Genomic DNA, 23,675 nt, shown 5'->3' with positions numbered 1-23,675 from the left:
ATATACTAGGTGCTCTTAGGTACTCTTGTAATTCTCTAAAATCCTACTAAAGACAAAAGTGGAGGCCTAGAAAGAAGTAACATATTCAGTCACACAACTCATATGGTGGCTCAAATGGTAAGAATCTGCCTGCAGTGTGTGAGACCCAGGGTCAGGAAGATCCCCTGGTGAAGGGAATGGCAACCCACTCCAGTATTCTTGCCTGGAGAATTCCATGGACAGAGAAGCCTGGAGGGCTACTGTCCATGGGGTTACAGAGTTGGACATGACTGAGTGACTAACACTTCCAAGAATTTAAATTGTAGCCAGCTTTCCATATGATTCTGATGCTCATAAAGGGTTTGAAGCTTGCTAATATACCAGGATTTCATAACCCTTTAAAATTCTACTTTAGACAAAAGGTGAGGCCCAGAGAGAGGTAACATATTCAGGCACACAACTCATAAATGGCAAATTTAGGATTTGAATCCATGTCTTTCTGTTTGTTTTGTTTTTGAGGATTTTCAGTATACGACTTCCAGTCCAGCTGAGGTTTTATTCTTTAGCCAAGCATCCCAGATTGACAGCTGAGCTTGAGGTTCTTCCCTATTTTTCCAAACTCATAATCTTCATTTCTCAATTTAACCTGCAGCCAATGTTTTGTGAAGTTCAGTCACTTTCATTGTTTATCCTCATCTGCAGATCTCAGAGCTGAGGGTCATCAGGTGTTAAAATGGAACAGAGATGTCTGACAAGGTGGTGTTATATTAAGAGCAATTCTAACAAGAATTGGGTTGTGAGGGTGGCTGGTGCACTGGTCAGTTCTCACTGGGGTAATTCACCACGTAACTGGCTAAATGCTCAGAAGCCCTCAGACCACAGTTGTACAAGGGATGTCTGGCTGAGATGGATGTCAGGGTTCATCTCCAGTTCAGTCTTCCCCTGAGGGTTTAGTTGGTTCCTTGGTTGTGATTCATTGGACATTCTTAAAGGGGAGCTCAAAAATCATTACTAGTTATCTCCTGCATCCCTTTACTGTACAGAGGATGGAAACATCCTTTAACACATTTGGAGAACCACCCAAGCTTCATGGAAAAATTGCCTTTTTTGTTTTGGAAAATCCTACAGTGTTTGACATTTAGAACTTTAAAGGATCTACGAGATGAATTAACCTAGTGCTTCTCAAGTGTGCTTAAGGTGGCACTAGTGGTAAAGAACCTGCCTGACAACGCAGGAGACATAAGAGATGGCTGGTTCAATTCCTGGGTCAGGAAGATACCCTGGAGCGCAGGTTGGCAACTCACTCCAGTATTGTGGCCTGGAGAATCCCATGAACAGAGGAACCTGGTAGCCTATAGTCCACAGGGTCTCAAAGAGTCAGACGAAACTAAGTGACTGAGCACGCGTGCATGCGCGCTTCTGGTTAAAGGGCAGATTCTTATTTAGTACGTCTAGGGTGAGGCTTCAGATTCTACATTTCTAACCGAGTCCTGCTGATGCCACACCTGCTGATCTCTGCTGCTGCTGCTGCTAAGTCGCTTCAGTCGTGTTCAACTCTGTGCAACCCCATAGACAGCAGCCCACCAGGCGCCCCCGTCCCTGGGATTCTCCAGGCAAGAACAGTGGAGTGGGTTGCCATTTCCTTCTCCAATGCATGAAAGTGAAAAGTGAAAGTGAAGTCGCTCTGGACCACCCTTAATAGCAGGGACCTCACCCAGGGAAGATAAATGAGTTATACCTTGAGTATCAAACTTGAACAACTAATGATTGCTGTCTTGAGAACTAGACTAAGGATTCTGTAGTTGACTCTGGAACCAACTGGTCAGTTCCCCAGGTTATCAAAGGCTTCGGAAGAAACTTCACTTCAAAAAAGTCTCTGTTTTTTTTTTTTTTTTTTTTTTAATTAGCACTTCTTTTTACTTGTAGTTACATTTTTACAACATTTTTTTAATTTCTGAGTTTTGGTTAATTAGTTTTTTTATTGAGGTATATTTGGCATAACATTGTATTACTTATAGGTGTACAATGTCATGGTTTGATATTTGTACTTATTGCAAAAATGATCACCATAGTAAGTCCAGTTAATATCCATCACCCTACAAAGTTATATTTTTGTGATGTCTCATTTTTATATGTAGAAACTGAAACCCAGAAATGTCAGTGACTTGCTCAGGGTCATATTAGCAGTTAGTGGTAGAGATGGGACTAAATTAAATGTATCCTAGATTTCTCTCTCTGAGCGGCACATTTTAATCACAGATTACATGTGAAGCTGTTTTAAAGTATCTTTCCTCAGTTCTATAGTTGGCAGAATAAGTCACAGAGTCCAGTATGGATACAAGAAACCAGGACAAGAAGCTGGCTAGTTAAGCCTGGCTTAACTTCTGAAAAGTTTTGCAACTTGGAGAAAAGAATTTCTCTGGGCCTTGGATTTGTTGTCCGTGAGATGAGGAAGTCCTTCCCTCATCTTTCAGTTTTATTCTGTTGTAGAAGGCACTGAGATAAAAGATAAGAAACCCATTTGACAAAACATAAGTGACAAATAAGTTGAGGGCGTTTTTATTAAACTGCTTTAGGATAATAATAAAGATTTCTCATAGGCTATTGACTTTGGAAATGTAAATATATATATATATATATACACACACATATAAAATACGTCCACTTACCATTGTCTTAGGTTCAATTTTATTTAGAATGATTAAAAATTACTGTTTGATTTTTATTAATGAGGCCTTTTTGACTTTCTGCTTACTTAAATATATGTACTTTGTGCAAAGCATGCATAGAAGCATGGAGAAGAGAAACTGAAAAAGGAAGAGAGAAAGAGAGACAGAAAGAGAAAGGGAGAAAGAGATCAATGCAGCCAGCCCAAATCATTTTTTTTTTTTTTTTTTTTTTAGCCCAAATCTTGTCAAGGATATCTTCTTGTTCTGGGCTGCCAGGAACAACAAGGCCCCTTGTTTCTTCATTCATATCTAGAAGGGGAGCTGGGGATGTTTTAAAATACAAAGTTTCCAACAGACCTTTCATTTTTTTGACAATAGCTCTGTTGACTTAGACCTCCCATCCCTGTAACAGTGCCTGGCAATGGGAGGGAAAATACCAAGACTGGTTTAGCAGTCAGGCCTACATCTACAACAGGAAAACAGTCTCTACTCTCTGTTAAAGGGGTAGGGTAGCTTCAACTACAACATCCACTGCAAGGGGTTAATGAGAAATATAAAGAATTCGCTTTACCTGCCTATACAATTCAGTGAATTGGCGTCTCCTCTCCCACTTGTGGAATTTTAAAGTTATAAATACCATACCAGTGGTTACCTTTGTTACCTACCCAATCGTGTGCCAGTTGTGATGGTCAGTTCCTTAAATTTCTTACCACAGTTTTTAAACAAACCACAGGGTGTAGCTTCATTTCAAAGATGAGGTGATCTTTATATTTTAAAGATGAGGGCATTGAGGCTCAGCTCAGCTGTGGAGCTTGCCCTAGGTCACACAGCTAATTAATAGAGAAGCTGGAATTCAAAGCTGATTCAAAAACTCTTGTCTTCAAGACTTAATTATGTAGATGTTCTTATCTACACTGCAATTTAAAGTGCTGTGTACAAAGATGATCTTCAAAATGTACTTTCATATTATCACTATCATTATAATGAAACTCTCTTTGTAGATGCATTTAAGTTGGAGAAAAAGAGACTTATTTCCCATAAATTCATGAAGCTGTAAATAAATCTGAAAACTTAGTTGTGTGATGGGCGCAGGATCTCCCTTCCCCACCTTTGACTGATCCTGTTGGCAAATAACAAAATGGAACATTTGAGTTCCCTCTTGCCTCTGCCCCCTATAAGGATAAGGAACCAAGCAAGGTCCCCATACTAGGCATTAGGGAGAAATAGTGTTTGCACTTTCTTTTCTCAGGCCTGTGAATAGTGAGGTCTCAACTTTTAGATACTTTGCTGGGAGACTGAAACTAGAAGATTCCCTCCTAACAGGCTGTTGCAAAGAGAAGCACAACTGTACCAACACACTCATGTGTGTCATAAAGAGTGATGAAGCAAATGCGTGTATTCCCCTCTGTCACCACTTCCAAGGCTGTTTAAGTTGGGAACTGGTTTGACGCTACTGGTTTAATGTAGCGGGGGCCTCTCCTGATCATGATAAAGCAGAAGTTCAGTTCCTTCCCCTGCTTACTTTTATTATAATTAAAGTTACTATTCCTTGAGTTTTTCAAATAGGGCATTGTTCTAGGTGCTTTTATCTCATTTAGTCCTCATGTGTGTGCATGCATGCTGGAAGTCACTCTAGTCGTGACTTACTTTTTGCAACCCTGTGGACTGTCTCCTCTGTCTGTGGGATTCTCCAGGCGAGAATACTGGAGTGGGTTGCCATTTCCTTCTCCAAGGGCTCTTCCCAACCCAGGGATCAAATCTGCGTCTCTATGTCTCCTGCAGTAGCAAGCAGATTTTTTACCAACAGCGCCACCTGGGAAACCATCAATCCTTACAACCTCCCAATAAGGGAGATAATGTAATTCCTTTACTTTCTTTTTGTTCTAATTTTTAAAAAAGCTTTTTATTTTGTATTGAAGTGAAGTGAAAGTCGCTCAGTCGTGTCTGACTCTTTGCAACCCTATGGACTATACAGTCCATGGAATTCTCCAGGCCAGAATACTGGAGTGGGTAGCCGTTCCTTTCTCCAGGGGATCTTCCCAGCCCAGGGATTGAACCCAGGTCACCCACATTGCAGGTGGATTCTTTACCAGCTGAGCCATGCAGGAAGCCCAAGAACACTTGAGTGGGTAGCCATCCTTTCTCCACTGATCTTCCCAACCCAGGAATCGAACCAGAGTCTCCTGTATTGCAGGCGGACTCTTTACCAACTGAGCTATCAGGGAAGCCCATTTTGTATTGGGGTATAGTCAATTAACAATTTTGTGATCGTTTCCAGTGGACTGCAAAGCGATTCAGCTATACTTATTCATGTACCCATTCTCCCTCAAACTCCCCTCCCGTACAGGCTGCCACATAACATACCTTTCCTACAGTTTAGAAAGCTAAGGGTCAGAAAGGTGAAATATATTGTCCAAAATCACAAAGCTTTGTGACCTTGCCTTTAACCCAGTCTGCTTTTAACCCAAGCAGCCTGGTTTCAGAGTCCCTGTCACCTCAGCCCAAATAAAAGTGAATGTTTACAGGTGTGCTCTGAGAGTTCCTGTGTGTATGTGTGTATGTGTGTGTGTGCTCAGTTGTGGCTGACTCTTTGTGACTTCATGGACTGTGGCCCACCAGGCTCCTCTGTCAAGAATCCCTACAGTCTGGAATTAAAGAGTTTGGGTATTTGTAGTAGTTTATTTTAAAATCTAACCTCTCATTTCACCAAGTGGCTCTTCCTACAATGCAGCCATACAAAGTGAGAAGGAACAGTTCAGAGAGAAAAGACAGGATCCAGCAGTCTCACTGAGTACCTCATGGATGGAGTGTTTTGTGGACCTAGAGGCCTCTGTCTGCTTTCCCACTTCCTCTCCTTGGGCCCAAGACGTGGCGTGCCCTCTGAGCCCACCCTCAGTGAGCCCCAGGGCTGCCTTCCTTTATCCGCCTGCTCCCTGTTCTCAGGCTACCCTCTCTGACCTGCCATGCCTCAGGGCCTGTTCCCTCTCTGCTCCACAGTGCATGTTCATGTTTCCTAAATGTCTTGAAACAAGACAGAATTTCACTCTTACAAGGGGACATATCATGGGTCCCAATGTACCATCTGCCTTAAGTGTGTTAACTCACCCTTGGTTCAAATCCCAGTCTCTTATTTACTTGTTGCGATTCTTTCAGGAGTGACTGACAGTAACCTGAGCTTGCACATCTCTAAAGTGAGCATTCATCAGAGCACCCACCTCAAAAGATGGTGGTGAGCAAAAGATGCGCTCATCCATGTAGAGTGCTCGTAGAGTGGAAGGTACACTGTGTGCGTTCTTAGTTGCTCAGTCGCATCTGATTTTCTGTGGCCGCATGGACCATAGACCTCCAGGCTCCTTGTCCATGGGATGCACCAAGCAGGAATACTGGAGTGGGTTACCCTTCCTGCTTCCTGGGGATCTTCCCGCCACAGGGGCTGAACCTGTGTCTCCTGCATCTCCTGCATTGGCAGGTGGGTTCTTTATCACTGCACCATCAGGAAAGCCCTGAATGTGTACTCAATACTGCCTAAGGGGGTTATCTGCTAATTCATCAGATACTTCCTGAATCCCTACCAGACATGCTCCTGGCTTCACAGAGACCACATCTTGAAAGGATGCACCTTAAAGAAGTATCTAGAGAAATAATGTATAATTATAAATGTAAATAAGGACAGTGAGGAAAGTGTCTGTGTTGCTGTGAGACCATATGTCAGAGGGCCTGACAGACTAAGGTTTGATCAAAGAAGGCTCCCTGATAGAAGGACATTTGAGCTGAGGTCTGCAAGATACAGGAGTGAGGAAGGATGGATGGGGATTCCCAAATGGCTTCCCTGCTGGCTCAGAGGCTAAAGCGTCTGCCTCCAACGTGGGAGACCCGGGTTCGATCCCTGGGTCGGGAAGATCCCTTGGAGAAGGAAATGGCAACCCACTCCAGTATTCTTGCCTGGAGAATCCCATGGACTGAGGAGCCTGGTAAGCTACAGTCCATGGGGTCGCAAAGAGTCAGACACGACTGAGTGACTTTACAGTGTGGTGGAGAAAGGGGCGACAGAGGATGAGATGGTTGGATGGCATCACCGACTCAATGGACATGACTTTGAGCAGGCTCCAGGAGGTGGTGAAGGACAGGGAAGCCTGGCGTGCTGCAGCCCATGGGGTTGCAAAGAGTCAGACACAGCTTAGCAACCGAACAACAGCAACAACTGCCAATTACCTGTTGAAGCAAATATTAGAAATCCTTTGGTCCTGTTCAAACAGTTACATAGTATTCAGTATCATAATGTTCTAGTGAGAAATCGGTGCTTATAAACATTTTCGTTGTAAATAGATATTTGCTTTTTCCTATTCATTGAAAGGCATTTGTTCTGTAATCTATAATGACAACTCTTGGCGTCATTTATTTCGCCTTTGTTATATATAGTGGATACTTGCTTATAAGTATGTACTTTATGTCATCATCATTGTATTAGTTTTTTAAATTACTATTGAGTTACTTTTCACCAGTGCATTCTTTTAAAATGCAGCTACTAGATCCATTGCTGGTTATGAGTAAACAGGTGTCTAAACTCCCCTTCACAGGATTTAGTAATCAGTGTGAATCCATGCACCCTCGCCATCAGCCTATCTTTATTCAAGAGATTGATTTCAGCACTGCCCCCATACCCCCTGCCATTCAATAGCTGAATGTTATTCTAAATCTGTGGAAGCAAAGGTCACTGGCTATGTTCCTGCATCTCTGAAGAGTTGTACGCGCTGCTTCTTTCTGTTGCCCTTTGGTTATAGTCGCGGGAATGCAGCCCATATGGTCTGCATTAGGTCAGCTTTCTGTTCTTAGCCAAATCAAATAAAAAACAATAAGAGGCAGTGGGTAAGACACTGTGGAAGGAGTGTCTCTGATATATGTGAGTGGAACTGATTATACCGTGGATGGGATTTTGAAGTGTGTAGTATGATTCTCTTTTTGAGTCAATAGCTTCCAGGGGAAAGGAGTGTTCAGGCTTTTTGATGCATTAAAACATTGGCTCCTTGTTTAAGGAGGACAGAAACCAAACCCTGACTTCTTTGCTTTTTAGCTGAAAGCTAGACGCAGATTATAATTCCTCTCTGACCCAGAATGGAGACAATGGGAGATTTTGTATGTTCAAACCTATCCTCATTAGCTAATGGGATAAGGTTGGCATCAGTTTCAAAACCTAGGACCAAGAGGAAACTATGAGTCTCCCAATGACCTGGGATGATTTGCATTACAACCTTTAAGTCAGTCATGGTGGTTCAGATGGTGAAAAATCCACCTGCAATGCAGGAGACCCAGGTTCAATCCTTGGGCTGGAGAAGAGCATGGCTACCCACTCCAATATCCTTGCTTAGGAAATGCTATGGACAGAGGAGCCTGGTTGGCTACAGTTCATGGAGCCATGGAGAGTCAAACTGAGTAACACTTTCACAACCTGCCCTTAAGTCTTGAAACTTGACCTGATCATCTATCACATTTATTACTCACTGTCCTGGGTTTTAGAATATTATGAAGAGGAGGGGTGTGTGTCTGGAAAAGACACCCCTTTTTGGTCTCAGTGATGTGTGTAAAGCCCCAGGGGAAAAATTTCCTCCTCTACTGCTAAAGTTCACCCCTAATTCCCCTCCCTATATGCCTGTGCCTTGTAAACACTTGACTGTGATGTTTCCAGCCTTGTGGAAAGAAACCAAATGTCCTCTATGGTATTATTTTAAAATGTATTGGAAATTGTGAATTACCAGTTATGTGGTGTATATTAAAATCTCTAACAAGTCATCATACATAATGCTTTGAGTTGTATGAACCAGCTAATGAAAAGATTAGATCAGTCGTCTCTCTCCAGCTTGGGACTTGAGTCAATAATTCAGATGAAAATGGAACTAGAATGAGCCTTTGCCTCTCAGGATATAAGCTCCCAGGTATTAAAACTTCTTCAAGTTATCAGAATTAAGTATGCAGATTCTCACATCTACCTTCGAAATGTGTGAAAAGAGGACTTTGAACTTAAAGTGAGTTCATTGTCAAACCTGGCTCATTCCACAGAGCCTGAGGATCTGTAATAATTTAAAGTGAGACGCTCCTTTGGAAGAAAGGAGGGTCCATTAAAAATATAGATTGTTAGTATAGTTTCTTTCACTTTTTCCTCCTTCTGGGGATTTCTGTATGACCCCAATCTTTTAATTTTTTTTTCCATACAATTACAATGACTCCTGGCTTTCAACTATATTTGAAAGTATTAGCTTATACTTGGTCAAGAAGGAGAACCCAAAAAGAATTCTACCAACCTTTTAAAAAGTATTCAGTTCATCATAGATTTTATTGTGTTTTATTATTATTAAATGTAGCAATTCAAGTGTACTGTTAGGAATCCCAGATGAGCCAGTGGTTAAGACTTGGGGGTTTCACTGCCATGGGCCTGGATTCAAGCCCTAGTTGGGGGACTAAAACCCTGCAAGCCTCGTGGCACAACAAATAATAACAATAATAATAAAGTGGCCTCCCCAGCAGATGCTTTAAAAAAAAAAAAAAAACAGACAAATGCTCTCATTTCCCCCAAATTTAGCGTTCATCCTCCTGTCTCCAATATTTTAAAAATCAGTGATCTGTGAATTACATATCATTCTGGATGTTGTGGTTCAGTCACTCAGTTGTGTCTGACTCTTTGCCACGCTATGGACTGCAGGACTCCAGGCTTCCCTTGTCCTTCACCATCTCCCAGAGTTTGCTGAGACTCATATCCATTGAGTCAGTGATGCCATCCAACCTTCTTTCGCCCCCTTGTCCTCCTGCCCTTAGTTCTTTTCCAGTGGATTCCACACAAATTAACACATAACTGGAAAGTAATGTTTTTTCAAGAGAAATTAATTTGATTTTGTGAGAATAAAAAGAATGGAAGAGATTAAACTACAAAAAATAGGAAGGCTACTTTAGTTCCCACACAGAGAAATATTACATAATTTACCACAACAAGACCTCACATGGTTAGGAAAGGAACACTAGCCTGATATCAAGATCACAGTTTACAAGGGAGCTCTGAGACTCAGGCTTTTTTCTAGGTGAATTTTCCTTATTCATTAGTCCTATTTTATGCCACATTTTTTTAAAAGCAGTTGGTAATTATAGATTAAATGGAACTGAAAGACAGTTTGTTGTTTCTTTTTAAAAAATCCACCATTTTATAACCATCAGAGTAAAGACTGGATCAGACAAATCACGCATAAATGTTAAATCAAAGGGAAAAGTTGGATGAGGAGCGGGACATTTCAGTTCAGTTTAGTTGCTCAGTCGTGTTCAACTCTTTATGATCCCAAGGACTGCAGCATGCCAGGCTTCCCTGTCCAACACCAACTCCTGAGCTTGATCAAACTCAAGTCCATCGAGTAGGTGATGCCATCCAACCATCCCATCCTCTGTCATCCCCTTCTCCTCCCACCTTCAATCCTTTCCACCATCAGGGTCTTCTCAAAATGAATCAGTTTTTTAACATCAGGTGGCCAAAGTATTGGAGTTTCAGCTTTAGCATCAGTCCTTCCAGTGAATATTCAGGACTGATTTCCTTTAGGATGGACTGGTTGGATCTCCTTGCAGCCCAAGGGACTCTCAAAAGTCTTCTCCAACACCACAATTCAAAAGCATCAATTCTTCGGTGCTCAGCTTTCTTTAGAGTCCAACTCTCATATTCATACATGACTACTGGAAAAACCATAGGTTTGACTAGGTGGACCTTTGTCGGCAAAGTAATGTCTGCTTTTTTGCTCTCTAGGTTGGTCATAGCTTTTCTTCCAAGGTGTAAACATCTTTTAATTTCATGGCTGCAGTCACCATTTGGAGTGATTTTGGAGACCAAGAAAATAAAGTCTCTCACTGTTTCCACTGTTTCCCCATCTATTTGCCTTGTAATGATGGGACTGATGCCATGATCTTAGTTTTCTGAATGCTGAGGGTTTTTTTTTTAATATAAATGTATTTATTTTAATTGGAGGCTAATTACTTTACAATATTGTATTGGTTTTGCCATACATCAACATAAACCCACCACGGGGGTACACGTGTTCCCTATCCTGAAACCCCCTCCCGCCTCCCTCCCCGTACCATCCCTCCAGGTCGTCTCAGTGCACCAGCCCCAAGCATCCTGTATCATGCATTGAACCTGGACTGGTGACTCATTTCATATATGATATTATACACGTTTCAATGCCATTCTCCCAAATCATCCCACCCTCCCCCTCTCCCACAGAGTCCAAAAGACTGTTCTATACATCTGTGTCTTTTTTGCTGTCTCACATACAGGGTTATCGTTACCATCTTTCTAAATTCCATATATATGCATTAGTATACTGTATTGGTGTTTTTCTTTCTGGCTTACTTCACTCTGCATAATAGGTTCCAGTTCATCCACCTCATTAGAACTGATTCAAATGTATTCTTTTTAATGGCTGAGTAATACTCCATAGCGTATATGTACCACAGCTTTCTTATCCATTCATCTGCTGATGGACATCTAGGTTGCTTCCACGTCCTGCCTATTATAAACAGTGCAGTGATCAACACTGGGGTACACATGTCTCTTTCAATTCTGATTTCCTCGGTGTGTATGCCCAGCAATGGGATTGCTGGATCATAAGGCAGTTCTTGCCAGTTTTTTAAGGAATCTCCGCGCTGTTCTCCATAGTGGCTGTACTAGTTTGCATTCCCACCAACAATGTAAGAGGGTTCTCTTTTCTCCACACCCTCTCCAGCATTTATTGCTTGTAGACTTTTGGATTGCAGCCATTCTGACTGGTGTGAAATGGTACCTCATTGTGGTTTTGATTTGCATTTCTCTGATAATGAGTGATGCTGAGCATCTTTTCATGTGTTTGTTAGTATGTCTTCTTTGGAGAAATGTCTATTTAGTTCTTTGGCCCATTTTTTGATTGGGTCGTTTATTTTTCTGGAATTGAGCTGTAGGAGTTGCTTGTATATTTTTGAGATTAGTTGTTTGTCAGTTGCTTCATTTGCTATTATTTTCTTCCATTCTGAAGGCTGTGAAAGACAGTTTTTTAATACATTAAATCTGTAAGGAATTTAATGCAGCAGCTTGTGGGCTAAACCCTTAGATGTGATTTTGACCCCTGCCATAATCTTTAAAATTTTGAATTTAAATGTCCTTCAGGCAAGCCTGTATTTTTATAGTCTAGTTAACTATACTAGGGCCAACTTATTCCCATTCTCCATTACAACTAGTTCATGCTTTGATATGACTTCCCTAGCAGATTTGAATGTGTGATCCTGGGCTTAGTCTAACCCTCTCAGTTATTCAGTTCAAGTTTTATTTTAAGTACTTATTTTGTATGGACTGTAGTGGTCAGCATTAGGGACACATAGGCAACATGCCCATGCTTGCCATCATGAGGGAAACTAGGGTTCAGGGAGATTGTAGCAGGAGGATTGACCCAGGTGGAAGAAATTAGCAAGGACGTCCCTAAATGCACCTAGATTTTCTGGAAAAGCACCGAGGCCTAGGGTAAGCCAAGATTAGAACCAGCTTGTTCTAACTCTGCTGAGAGGGTTGAAAGGGGCAGGGACTCACATAAGGGGATTAGAAAGAGGGGGAGTCCACTGGACAGCCCAGGCTTGTTGAGTGTCTTTTTACAACTGACCTTGTATTAGTCATAACTTTTATTAAAGGTTTCTCTCCTGGGGTCCTTTGGAGAGAAGTGTCTTACTCTTCTCTTTCTGCTCCCAAGGTCTAACTCTACTTCTGAAAGCTTCACTATCACCTGAAACAGCAACTCGAAACCTCACCATGCTCACTTGGTTTATCCACTTGTCCAGATGGATTATTTTGGTTTGTGACTGAGGCAGAATCTTTCCACCTTATGACAACTATAAAAGGTCAACCAAATGACTGATCCATAAAGAAGAGATGCATTAATGTGATTCCTTAACAAAGTATCAGTCTGCTAAGTAATCCTCAAGATGGGTGCTCCCATGATCTACCCATGAGAATTTAAAAACTGAAAATCAAAACAACAGCTAAATTGCTCATATCTTAGTGCCACCAGTGATCACGTTATTTTACCACATAGTGAAAATATTTAGTAGGAAAAACAAGGTTTGAGTTTACAAACGTAAATTTGAGTAATTGTTTTACAACTTAACTACCCATGAACTTCAGAATTTTGGTGGGAAAGGTTTACAAAATGCTGCTAGTACAAACTTCTCATGGTATGGTTGTGAGATTTCAAACACAGTAGCATCATAGAAGGAAAAAAGACATTAAAAAGAATCTCAGCCCTTTTATTTTTCTACTAGCTTTTATTAAAAATGATCATCCTTCATGTACACACTGCTGTATTTAAAATGGGCAACCTAAAATGGATACCCAACAAAGACCTACAGTATAACACATTGAACTCTGCTCAGTGTTACGTGACAGCCTGGGTGGGAGGGGAGTTTGGGAGAGACTAGATACATGTATGTGTATGACTGTCCCTTCGCTGTTCACTTGAAACGATCAAAACATTGTTATTCATCTCTACCTCAATACAAAATAAAAAGTTCAAAAACATTTTTTTTTAAAGATCATCCTTCTGAAACTACCTGGGATTTCAGCAGTGCTCTCGTATTATTTATATTCCAGTTCTAAGCTCTGTATCTGGTTACTGTTTCTCTTTTTGCTTCAATAGAGGAATTAGAAAAGTCACAGATGTTGGCCTTCACTTGCCCTCTTGGAATCTCCATTTCATATTCTACTCGGGAAATTTGCTTTCACCTCTTAGAAGGCTGAGTGCAGGCTAGGTAGTTTCAGAGTATTTTTCCTTTGGAAAGAGTGCTTTGGACATTCCCAGGTGGCTTAACATTTCATTGCCTTAGCATTTAAAGTTACTCAGGTCACAGTGTCAATTCATGGAAGATAAAACAAGGTTTCTTACCCACACACTAGTCGAAGTAATTGAAAATACCAGAGTTAGGATTTCTTGAATTTTTTTTCCAATTTCTCACTCTTCTTTGAATGATATGAGTGGTGAACTAGGATCTAAAATAGCCCCATTGTACTTCCCAAGATAAACATGTGATGCCGCTGGATCCCTGAGGGTTGCTGTTTGCATGTCTGTATAAGACAGTAGGACAAGGGCATCTCTCCAGAACATACAGCTATCACTGACAAAGGTCTGGGAAAGGAAGCAGCAACCCTGAAACCAGTCCTGAAATTAGCTTATTTTATAAAAAATAAGGTCCTCTCTTCATTGTTTAATGCAATATCTTTTAAGCAAAATGGAACTGTTAACTAAATGTGTTTCTTTTCTTTTTGGAAAAAGATTTTGGAATGGGGAATGAGAAGAAGGAAAAGAAAACCTCCTAATCCAAGTGTTTAACATGAATTTGCCATTGTTAGAATCATCCGTGCATGGGTCAGCCTGAAACAGAAGTGCATCTCTCTCTAACTAGTAGAACAGCTGAACGATCAATGTGAAAACTGCCCTCCTTCACAGGGGGTCATTCGTAGGAGAGTCCAGAATGCTGGTGCAAATAAATGAGTGTGTTTCCCAAAATCTCAGCATTTCATTCTTGATGGATAAGCAGAATAATTCCAGAGCAGAATAATTTCAAGAGCAGATTGCTGAATGGGGAACAGAAGAGGTTTTTTTTGTTTTGTTTTTTTATTGGTGTTGGACTACTTAACAGGGCCCCTCCCAAAACCCTTGTGTCAAGAATGGACACTTGTGAGTTAAAAGCTGACTCTAGAAAGCAAGTAGTATAGACCCTTAAAGCAAGACCTGCAGCAAGCTTCTTTGCAAGTGTAGTTTATCTATATAGAATGTCAGTTTATTCATTAGTCTTTCCCTCTCATCTGTTTTCCTTCATATATTTTTGGTTTCCTTTTCTCCGTTGTTTTAATTACCATCAGCAGTATTTTCATGGCTGTTTAAATAGGTAAAAATTACAAGACAAAACAGATGACCAGTATTTTGGTATGTTTTCCAGGGCAATAGAGATTGCTCCATGGCCTTTCTGATAAGTTAAAGAGGAACTATCTTTTGTTTATGTTCTGACCCAAAAAAAGGGATGATTGGTGGTTTCTCCCATGTCTCCACTGCTTAAGAGAAATGCAATTAGGACCATCATTTGGGCAAAGCTGGAGAGGCTGGGAAGGAGATCTGTTTTTTAAAAGGATTAGCTAAATTCATGTGACAGTTGCTATTCCTTCCATTTTATGTAATCTCATTACCTAAGTACAACCTGATACAGGTTCCAAGACTGAACTTATAACTGAAGAAAAGTGTCAAGCAATTGTATAGCCTTGTCAGTAGGAACAGGAACACTGGAACAAAGAGATTAAGTGCTAAGTGTACCACTTTAACTGTAACTCTGGACAAATCACTAACTAGTCCTAATTCTCAATCTCCTTATTTTTAAAATGAGACTATTAATAATAACTCCCTTGTTACATTATTGTCAAGATCATTATAACCAAGCCAGTCTACTCTTGGATATATATCCAAAAAAAACATAAGTTCAAAAAGATACATGCCACCCCAGTGTTCACAGCAGCATTATTTTCAAGAGGCAATATATGGAAACAACCTTAGTGTCCGTCAGGAGATGGATGGATAAAGAAGATATGGTACATACCCACAATTGAATACTATGCCATGCTAATCACTTCAGTCGTGTCCGACTCTGTGCGACCCCATAGATGGCAGCCCACCAGGCTCCCCTGTCCCTGGGATTCTTGCCTGGAGAATTGAATACTACTCAGCCATAAAAAGTAATGAAATTTTCCATTTGCAGCAACGTGGATGGACTTGGAGGACATTATGCCAAGTGATATGTCAGACAGAGAAACACAAATACTGTATACCACTTATATGTGAAATCTTAAAAATAGAACGTTCTGGTGAATATAACAAAAAAGAAGCAGACTCACAGATACAAAGAACAAACAAGTGGTTACCAGTGGGAAGGGGGGAGGAGGGACAATATAGGGATAGGAGAGTGGAAGGTACAAAGAACTGGATATAAGACAGGTCCAAGAATGTATTGTACGACACAGGGAATACAGCTAATGTATTGGGATAACTGTAAATGGAAAGTAACCTTTCAAAATCATATAAAAAATTATTTTTTTTTTAAAGTTTACATAGTTCAGCTCATTAGTGTCCAACACTTTGCAACCCCATGAACCACAGCATGCCGGGCCTCCCTGTCCACCACCAACTCCCGGAGGTTACCCAAACTCATGTCCATTGAGTTGTTGATGCCATCCAATATCTCATCCTCTGTTGTCCCCTTCTCCTCCTGCCCTCAATCTTTCCCAGCACCAGGGTCTTTTCAAATGAGTCAGCTCTTCGCATGAGGTGGCCAAAGTATTGGAGTTTCAGCTTCAACATCAGTCCTTCCAGTGAACACCCAGGACTGGTCTTTAGGATGGACTGAATGGATCTCCTTGCAGTCCAAGGGACTCTCAAGAGTCTTCTCCAACACCACAGTTCAAAAGCATCAATTCTTCAGCACTCAGCTTTCTTTATAGTCCAACTTTCACATCCATACATGATCACTGGAAAAACCATAGCCTTGACTAGATGGACCTTGTTGACAAAGTAATGTCTTTGCTTTTTAAGATGCTGTCTAGGTTGGTCATAATTTTTCTTCCAAGGAGTAAGCGTCTTAATTTCATGGCTACAATCACCATCTGCAGTGATTTTGGAGCCCAAAAAAATAAAGTCAGCCACTGTTTCCCCATCTATTTTCCATGAAGTGATGGGACCAGATGCCGTGATGTTTGTTTTCTGAATGTTGAGCTTTAAGCCAACTTTTTCACTCTCCTCTTTCACTTTCATCAGGAGGCTCTTTGGTTCTTCTTTACTTTCTACCATAAGGATGGTGTCATCTGCATATCAGACGTTATTGATATTTCTCCCAAATATCAATCTTGATTCCAGCTTGTGCTTCTTCCAGCCCAGCGTTTCTCATGATGTACTCTGCATAGAAGTTAAATAAGCAGGGTGACAATATATAGCCTTGATGTACTCCTTTTCCTATTTGGAACCAGTCTGTTGTTCCATGTCCTGTTCTAACTGTTGCTTCCTGACCTGCATACAGGTTTCTCAAGAGCCAGGTCAGGTGGTCTGGTATTCCCATCTCTTTCAGAATTTTCCACAGTTTATTGTGATCCACACAGTCAAAGGCTTTGGCATAGTCAATAAAGCAGAAATACATATTTCTCTGGAACTCTCTTGCTCTTTCAATGATCCAGCAGATGTTGGCAATTTGATCTCTGGTTCCTCTGCCTTTTCTAAAACCAGCTTGAACATCTGGAAGTTCACAGTTCACGTATTGTTGAAGCCTAGCTTGGAGAATTTTGAGCATTACTTTACTAGCGTGTGAGATGAATACAATTGTGTGGTAGTTTGAGCATTCTCGGAATTGCCTTTCTTTGGGATTGGAATGAAAAGTGATATTTTCCAGTCCTGTGGCCACTGCTGAGTTTTCCAAATTTGCTGACATATTGAGTGCCACACTTTCACAGCATCATCTTTCAGGATTTGAAATAGCTCAACTGGAATTCCATCACCACCACTAGCTTTGTTCATAGTGATGCTTCCCTAAGGCCCACTTGACTTCACATTCCAGGATGTCTGGCTCTAGGTGAGTGATCACACTATCATGATTTCTGGGTCATGAAGATCTCTTTTGTATAATTCTTCTGTGTATTCTTGCCACCTCCTCTTAATATCTTCTGCTTCTGTTAGGTCCATACCATTTCTGTCCTTTGTCGAGCCCATCTTTGCATGAAATGTTCCCCTGGTATCTCTAATTTCCTTGAAAAGATCTCTAGTCTTTCCCATTTTGTTGTTTCCCTCTATTTCTTTGCATTGATCACTGAAGAAGGTTTCTTATCTCTCTTTGCTATTCTTTGGAACTCTGCATTCAAATGGGTATATCTTTCCTTTTCTCCTTTGGTTTTCACTTCCCTTCTTTTCTCAGCTATTTGTAAGGCCTCCTCAGACAGCCATTGTGCTTTTCTGCAGGTCTTTTTCTTGGGGATGGTCTTGAAAGTTGTGTCACACAATGCCTGTCTGTAGTGAATAATGGACAGAAGTTTCATGTGTTCTCTAATGGTAAGGACTGTAGTTAGAACTTCAGCTGTGTTTCATTGTTTCCCAAGGTATCTGCTGCTGATTTGTTTAGTCATGTCCTTCTGCTGCAGTCCAGCAGACTAGTAGTTTTCCACATGTGAACCCCAGATCAGCATCATCTCATCACCTGGAAACTTGTTAGAAATGCAGATTATTGAGCCTCATTCTGTATTTACTAACTGAGGAATTCTGGGAGGGGGTGCCAAGAGATGTGTATTTTAACAAGACTTCTCAGGGAATTCTGAGGTTTATTAAAGTTTTGGAGCCACTAAAATAGACTATACCAGCCCACCAAACCACTACCTGAGTCAGACTTCCCTGATTGATTTGGGAGATGCTGGAGGCAGCATGGAATATTATTGCATTGAGATAATCATCAACAGAGAATTATTATACTATTTTATTACTTCTGAGTAGTAAGATTTTAATTAACTCACTTCATTTTTCTGAACTTCAGTTTCCTGCTCTGTAAAATGAAAATACAGCATATTCTGCAATGATGCAGTAAAGGAGGTCCCTCAAAAATAATAATAATAATAATAATAAACCTCAATCAGCAGTCATCTTCCAAAAACGAGTATTTCAAAAAGAAAAAAGGAAAGATAATAGTTGTTCAATTTCACATGCATAATTTAAAAATTATTTTTCTTTTATTTAAACAATGTGCATATCAAGTCGCTTCAGTTCAGTTCAGTTCAGTCGTTCAGTTGTGTCCGACTCTTTGCGACCCCATGAATCGTAGCACGCCAGGCCTCCCTGTCCATCACCAACTCCCAGAGTTCACTCAGACTCGCGTCCATCGAGTCAGTGATGCCATCCAGCCATCTCATCCTCTGTCGTCCCTTTCTCCTCCTGCCCCCAATCCCTCCCAGCATCAGAGTCTTCTCCAATGAGTCAACACTTCGCATGAGGTGGCCAAAGTACTGGAGTTTCAGCTTTAGCATCATTCCTTCCAAAGAAATCCCAGGGCTGATCTCCTTCAGAATGGACTGGTTGGATCTCCTTGCAGTCCAAGGGACTCTCAAGAGTCTTCTCCAACACCACAGTTCTAAAGCATCAATTCTTCAGCTCTCTGCCTTCTTCACAGTCCAACTCTCACATCCATACATGACCACAGGAAAAACCATAGCCTTGACTAGACGGACCTTAGTCAGCAAAGTAATGTCTCTGCTTTTGAATATACTATCTAGGTTGGTCATAACTTTTCTTCCAAGGAGTAAGCGTCTTTTAATTTCATGGCTGCAGTCACCATCTGCAGTGATTTTGGAGCCCCCCAAAATAAAGTCTGACACTGTTTCCACTGTTTCCCCATCTATTTCCCATGAAGTGATGGGACCAGATGCCATGATCTTCATTTTCTGAATTTGAGCTTTAAGCCAACTTTTTCACTCTCCACTTTCACTTTCATCAAGAGGCTTTTTAGCTCCTCTTCACTTTCTGCCATAAGGGTGGTGTCATCTGCATATCTGAGGTTATTGATATTTCTCCCGGCAATCTTGATTCCAGCTTGTGTTTCTTCTAGTCCAGCATTTCTCATGATGTGCTCTGCATAGAAGTTAAAGAAGCAGGGTGACAATATACAGCCTTGACGTACTCCTTTTCCTATTTGGAACCAGTCTGTTGTTCCATGTCCAGTTCTAACTGTTGCTTCCTGACCTGCATACAGATTTCTCAAGAGGCAGGTCAAGTCGCTTCAGTCATGTCCAATTCTTTGCATCCCTATGTACTGTAGCCCACCAGGCTCTTCTGTCCATGGGATTCTCCAGGCAAGAATACTGGAGTGGGTTGCCATTCCCTTCTCCGGGGGATCTTCCCAACCCAGGGATCAAACCTGCATCTCTGTCTCCTGCATTGGCAGGCGGGTTCTTTACCACTAGCGCCACCCAGAGTAAATAAGTTCTATAGATTACTAATGGAAGCTCAACATAATCAATTAAAAAGCCTTTCCCCCTTTACCATTTGAGTTACATAAAAGCCTGTTGAAACACATATAAAAAGCCTTCACCTTTGACCTTTGCTGCTAACACAGTTCACATCCTTTGAAGGAAAACAGACAAGGGGGTAAAACAATGCAGCCAGTTGACCAGCCAGCCACCCAACCCAGCAGCCCCTAGATGCTTTTGGTCCTAGCCGGAAGGATTAAAACCCAACACTCTTCTGCATACTGAAGATTGTATTACTGTAACAGATTTCCTTAATTTCTATTTGAGTTGTGAAACATCCTTATTACAGGTGTAACATCAATAATATCTTTCCTGCCCTGCCTATATTATAGGGTAGTTCAGATCCATAAAGATGAATCATATCTCAGTTAGAATTATTTGGGTCTATGGACTTCCCTGGTGGCTCAGAGGTTAAAGTGTCTGGAATACAGGAGACCTGGGTTTGATCCCTGGGTTGGGAAGATCCCCTGGAGAAGGGAATGGCAACCCACTCCAGTACTCTTGCCTGGAGAATCCCATGGAGGGAAGAGCCTCGTAGGCTACAGTCCATGGGGTCGCAAAGAGTCAGACAGGACTGAGCGACTACTTTCACTTTCACTTAAGTAATAGAAAACCCAAGTCATGCTGTCTTATACAAAAAAGAGAAAAAGAGAGAGAGAGGTGTATTATCTTGTTTAGCATCAGCATATCAGGCATACCAGATACAGACACTCTCAGCAGGTCATGGATTCTGTGTGTCTCCCAATGTTGGCTTGTTTTCAAGTTAGGATCACCTCTTGCAGTTGGACAAATTCATTAGACTCAAGACCACATACTTTTGGGTACAAACCCAGAGGAAATGTTTCAGAGTCTTTAGTATGCCCACCTGAAGGCTCATGACTTGCCATTGGTTCTGAAATGGGCGTGTGTCTGTCACTGAAACAATCACTGTGTCAGGATTGCTCTGCTTGACTCCAGCCACATCAGAAGCACAGTAACTGAGAGAGGGGAAGTGGTGGTTCCTTAAATAGAATTACTGCTAGTGGGGCTGTTGAAGGTTCAAATCACAGATGTTTATTTAGTTGACAGTGTTACAGTTAATAGGACTTTACATTAGTTCTAATCTTTAGTGATGTATTTAAATCAAGACACTTATCTACATCCTCATTAAGGACATTTTGCAAGCCTCCAGGTAACCGCCCCTCCCCTGCACTGAGAAGGTCTTCTTTTTTGAGTGTAGAGGGCTATAGTGGGATGGGGCTATTTCTGTTCCTTAGCATGGCATAGTGAGAGAGACCTGATTCCAGTTCTTGCTCTGTCATCTGTTCACTGGGTGAATTTTTGTTAATTTCTTAACCTCTCTGTGCCTTATTTTCTGAGCTTGAGATACATGCTGATCCCACTGGACTATTGGAAATGGAAAAGTCAATATGTAAATTACTTAGCCTTAGCTACTAGATAGGGTAGCCTGGTGGGCTACTGTCCATGAGGTCATCATGAAAGAGTCGGATAGGACTTAGGGACTAAACAACAACAAGCTACTAGGTACTGCTAACTAAATTCCCTTCTCATGCATAAAAATGGGGCATCTGTCATATAAGTGGTCCAGGGTACCATGGGAAATGTTTCCATATCTCAGGTGCCTGAGCCTGCTGCTCTAGCAAGAGACCTGTGTCAACAGAGGTGGAAGCCTTGGAGCAGGAAAGAGACTTAAGAGGTGTAGTCCATGCAGTTCCCATCTTCACAATGGTGTTGTAGATTAAATCATCTTATTGATGATGCAGGAAGACATTGAGTTTTAAGTGTCATAAAATGAATTTCATTCAATCAGCATTTATTTCTTGAGTTCTCACCACAATTTTTTTTCCTTGTTTTTTTTTTTTATCATATGTATATGAAAAGATGGATGTTAGCTTAACCTATTGTGGTAGTCATTTCATAATATATATAAATTGAACTATCATGCTGTGCACCTTAAAATTATACAGTGATATGTATCAATTATTTCTCAATAAAACTGGAAACAAAATATACAAAAAATGATTATAAAAAATATTGGCAGTAGATATATTTCAAGTCTTTACCAAAATAAACATACTATATTATTAATAGCTTGTTGTGGTTAGGTTTTATTATCTATGTAGCAGTGGAGGCCTCTTAAAAATAAGACACACAAATTTTCCCATCTCAACAGAACAAAAAGTGTTACATAATCATTTAGTTTTGGAGAATCATGATCTCAGTATTCATCCTTTACTTTTAGACTTGCTAAGAGGAAATAATCCAAGAGAAAAAAGAGTCACCCTGTCAGCACAGCCACCTTAATTCTAGTCCCTGGGCCCAGAATTCAGCTCAGTACAGACAGTTCGTGTCAAACTCTTAATTCCTGTCTGCTTCTCTTCCCTGGCAAGTCACTCCACTCACCCCTTGACCACCCACACCACCCATAGTCTGTTCAACTGTTACTTTCAAGTTCCTCGTTGTTTTGAATTCTCTTGCATTTTGGCAAGTCGTGTGTTTCCTGCACTTCTGTAGTTCAGAATTCTTCCTTTACCCTATTTATATTGACACTGAAAATTTAAGGTGACACCTTGTAACTGTGTGGGTGTTAAGAAGCATCAGTTAAATGAAGTTACATAAAAATGTTTCTGGTGTGTGTATCAAGTGCTTAATATATGTTACCTACTACTTTTAGTTCTGGTTTTATCATGAATTCATCTGTAATTAGGCTTCTATTGTGAGCACAATTTAGTAATTCATCCCCTAATACTATTTCATCCCTATTTCAGTTTAGATTTTTTAGGTATTTTTAATCAAGACTGTAAATTATTTAAAGGGGGAGGTCATGCTTTCCATTTCTCTGCATGCTCTATGTGGAAATCATGAAAATGGTACTAGCAACAGTCTATTATACCATTACATCATTACAGCCATCCTCTTGGAGTGGATTATTATACCATTTAGTAGATGAAGAAACTGAAACTCATAGTTTATAGTGGCAGAACCACAGTTCAAATTTAGAGCACGTGGACATAAAGCCAATTCTCTTAAGCATGAATATCCAAACTACATACCATAGCACCTTGTGTAAAAATCACCAGTAAAGGCTTTCTGTTTTGAAAGTCTTGTTTGTTTCTTCCCCCTTGCAGATGGACCCCCATGAGAACATCTTACTGAGCACTCTTGAGATAAAAAATGAAATGGCCACCTCCGAGGCTGTGATGGGACTTGGAGACCCAAGGAGCACAATGCTGGCCTATGATGCCTCCAGCATCCAGTATCGGAAAGCCGGGCTGCCCAGGCATAGTTTTGGCCGAAATGCCCTGGAACGGCACGTGGCACAGAAGAAAAGCCGCCTGCGGAGACGCGCCTCCCAATTGAAAATCACCATTCCCGACTTGACTGATGTGAATGCCATAGATCGGTGGTCCCGCATATTCTTCCCAGTGGTTTTCTCCTTCTTCAACATCGTCTACTGGCTTTATTATGTGAACTAAAACATAGCCTCCCATGGGAAGCAAGGACTAGATTCCTCTTCAAACCAGTTGTACAGCCTGACATAGAACTTGGAAAACACATCAATCCAGGACAAAAGTGATGCTAAAATACCTTAGTTGCTGGCCTAACCTGTGGTCCAATTCATACCATTTGGGTTGCTTCTGCTAAGTCATGAAAATGCTAAGGTCCTTGGGGTTTTCCATTTAAAATGCAAGTGATTTGTACACATGCTGGCAAGACTGAGTCTGTGTTCCACCTTATCTGCTTAGTACACAGCCTATACAGAGGGGAATAATTTAGATGGTCTTCCAGAAGGCTCAGTAGCATCATCAGTCATCTCGCTGAGATGTGGTCATGTCCAGATACTCCCCATCTTCATTCCTAAGGTTGTCCTGCTATCTGCCATGCCATGCAAATATGCTTACTGAAGACGATATCTGCCTGTCTTATTAAGCTGATGATGGTGTCAC

At 41.0% G+C, this 23,675-nt stretch overlaps 1 protein-coding gene across 3 annotated transcripts in view; it reads left to right on the top strand.

The window, feature by feature from the left end:
- GABRB2 (gamma-aminobutyric acid type A receptor subunit beta2) overlaps nt 1–23,204 on the top strand; it is a 298,734-nt gene extending 275,530 nt beyond the window's left edge. For all 3 annotated transcript variants that reach the window (XM_068980308.1, XM_068980307.1, XM_068980306.1), the window contains one exon: nt 22,857–23,204. In XM_068980308.1, coding sequence (XP_068836409.1) covers nt 22,857–23,204 — 348 coding nt within the window. The remainder of the gene's footprint in view (nt 1–22,856) is intronic.
- Nucleotides 23,205–23,675: the final 471 nt, after the last annotated feature.

The sequence above is a fragment of the Capricornis sumatraensis genome, chromosome 9 (assembly GCF_032405125.1).
Source record: "Capricornis sumatraensis isolate serow.1 chromosome 9, serow.2, whole genome shotgun sequence".
NCBI classification, from domain to species: domain Eukaryota; kingdom Metazoa; phylum Chordata; class Mammalia; order Artiodactyla; family Bovidae; genus Capricornis; species Capricornis sumatraensis.
The sequence above is the reverse complement of the archived record's forward strand: the minus strand, read 5'-3'. Positions and strand labels throughout refer to the sequence as shown.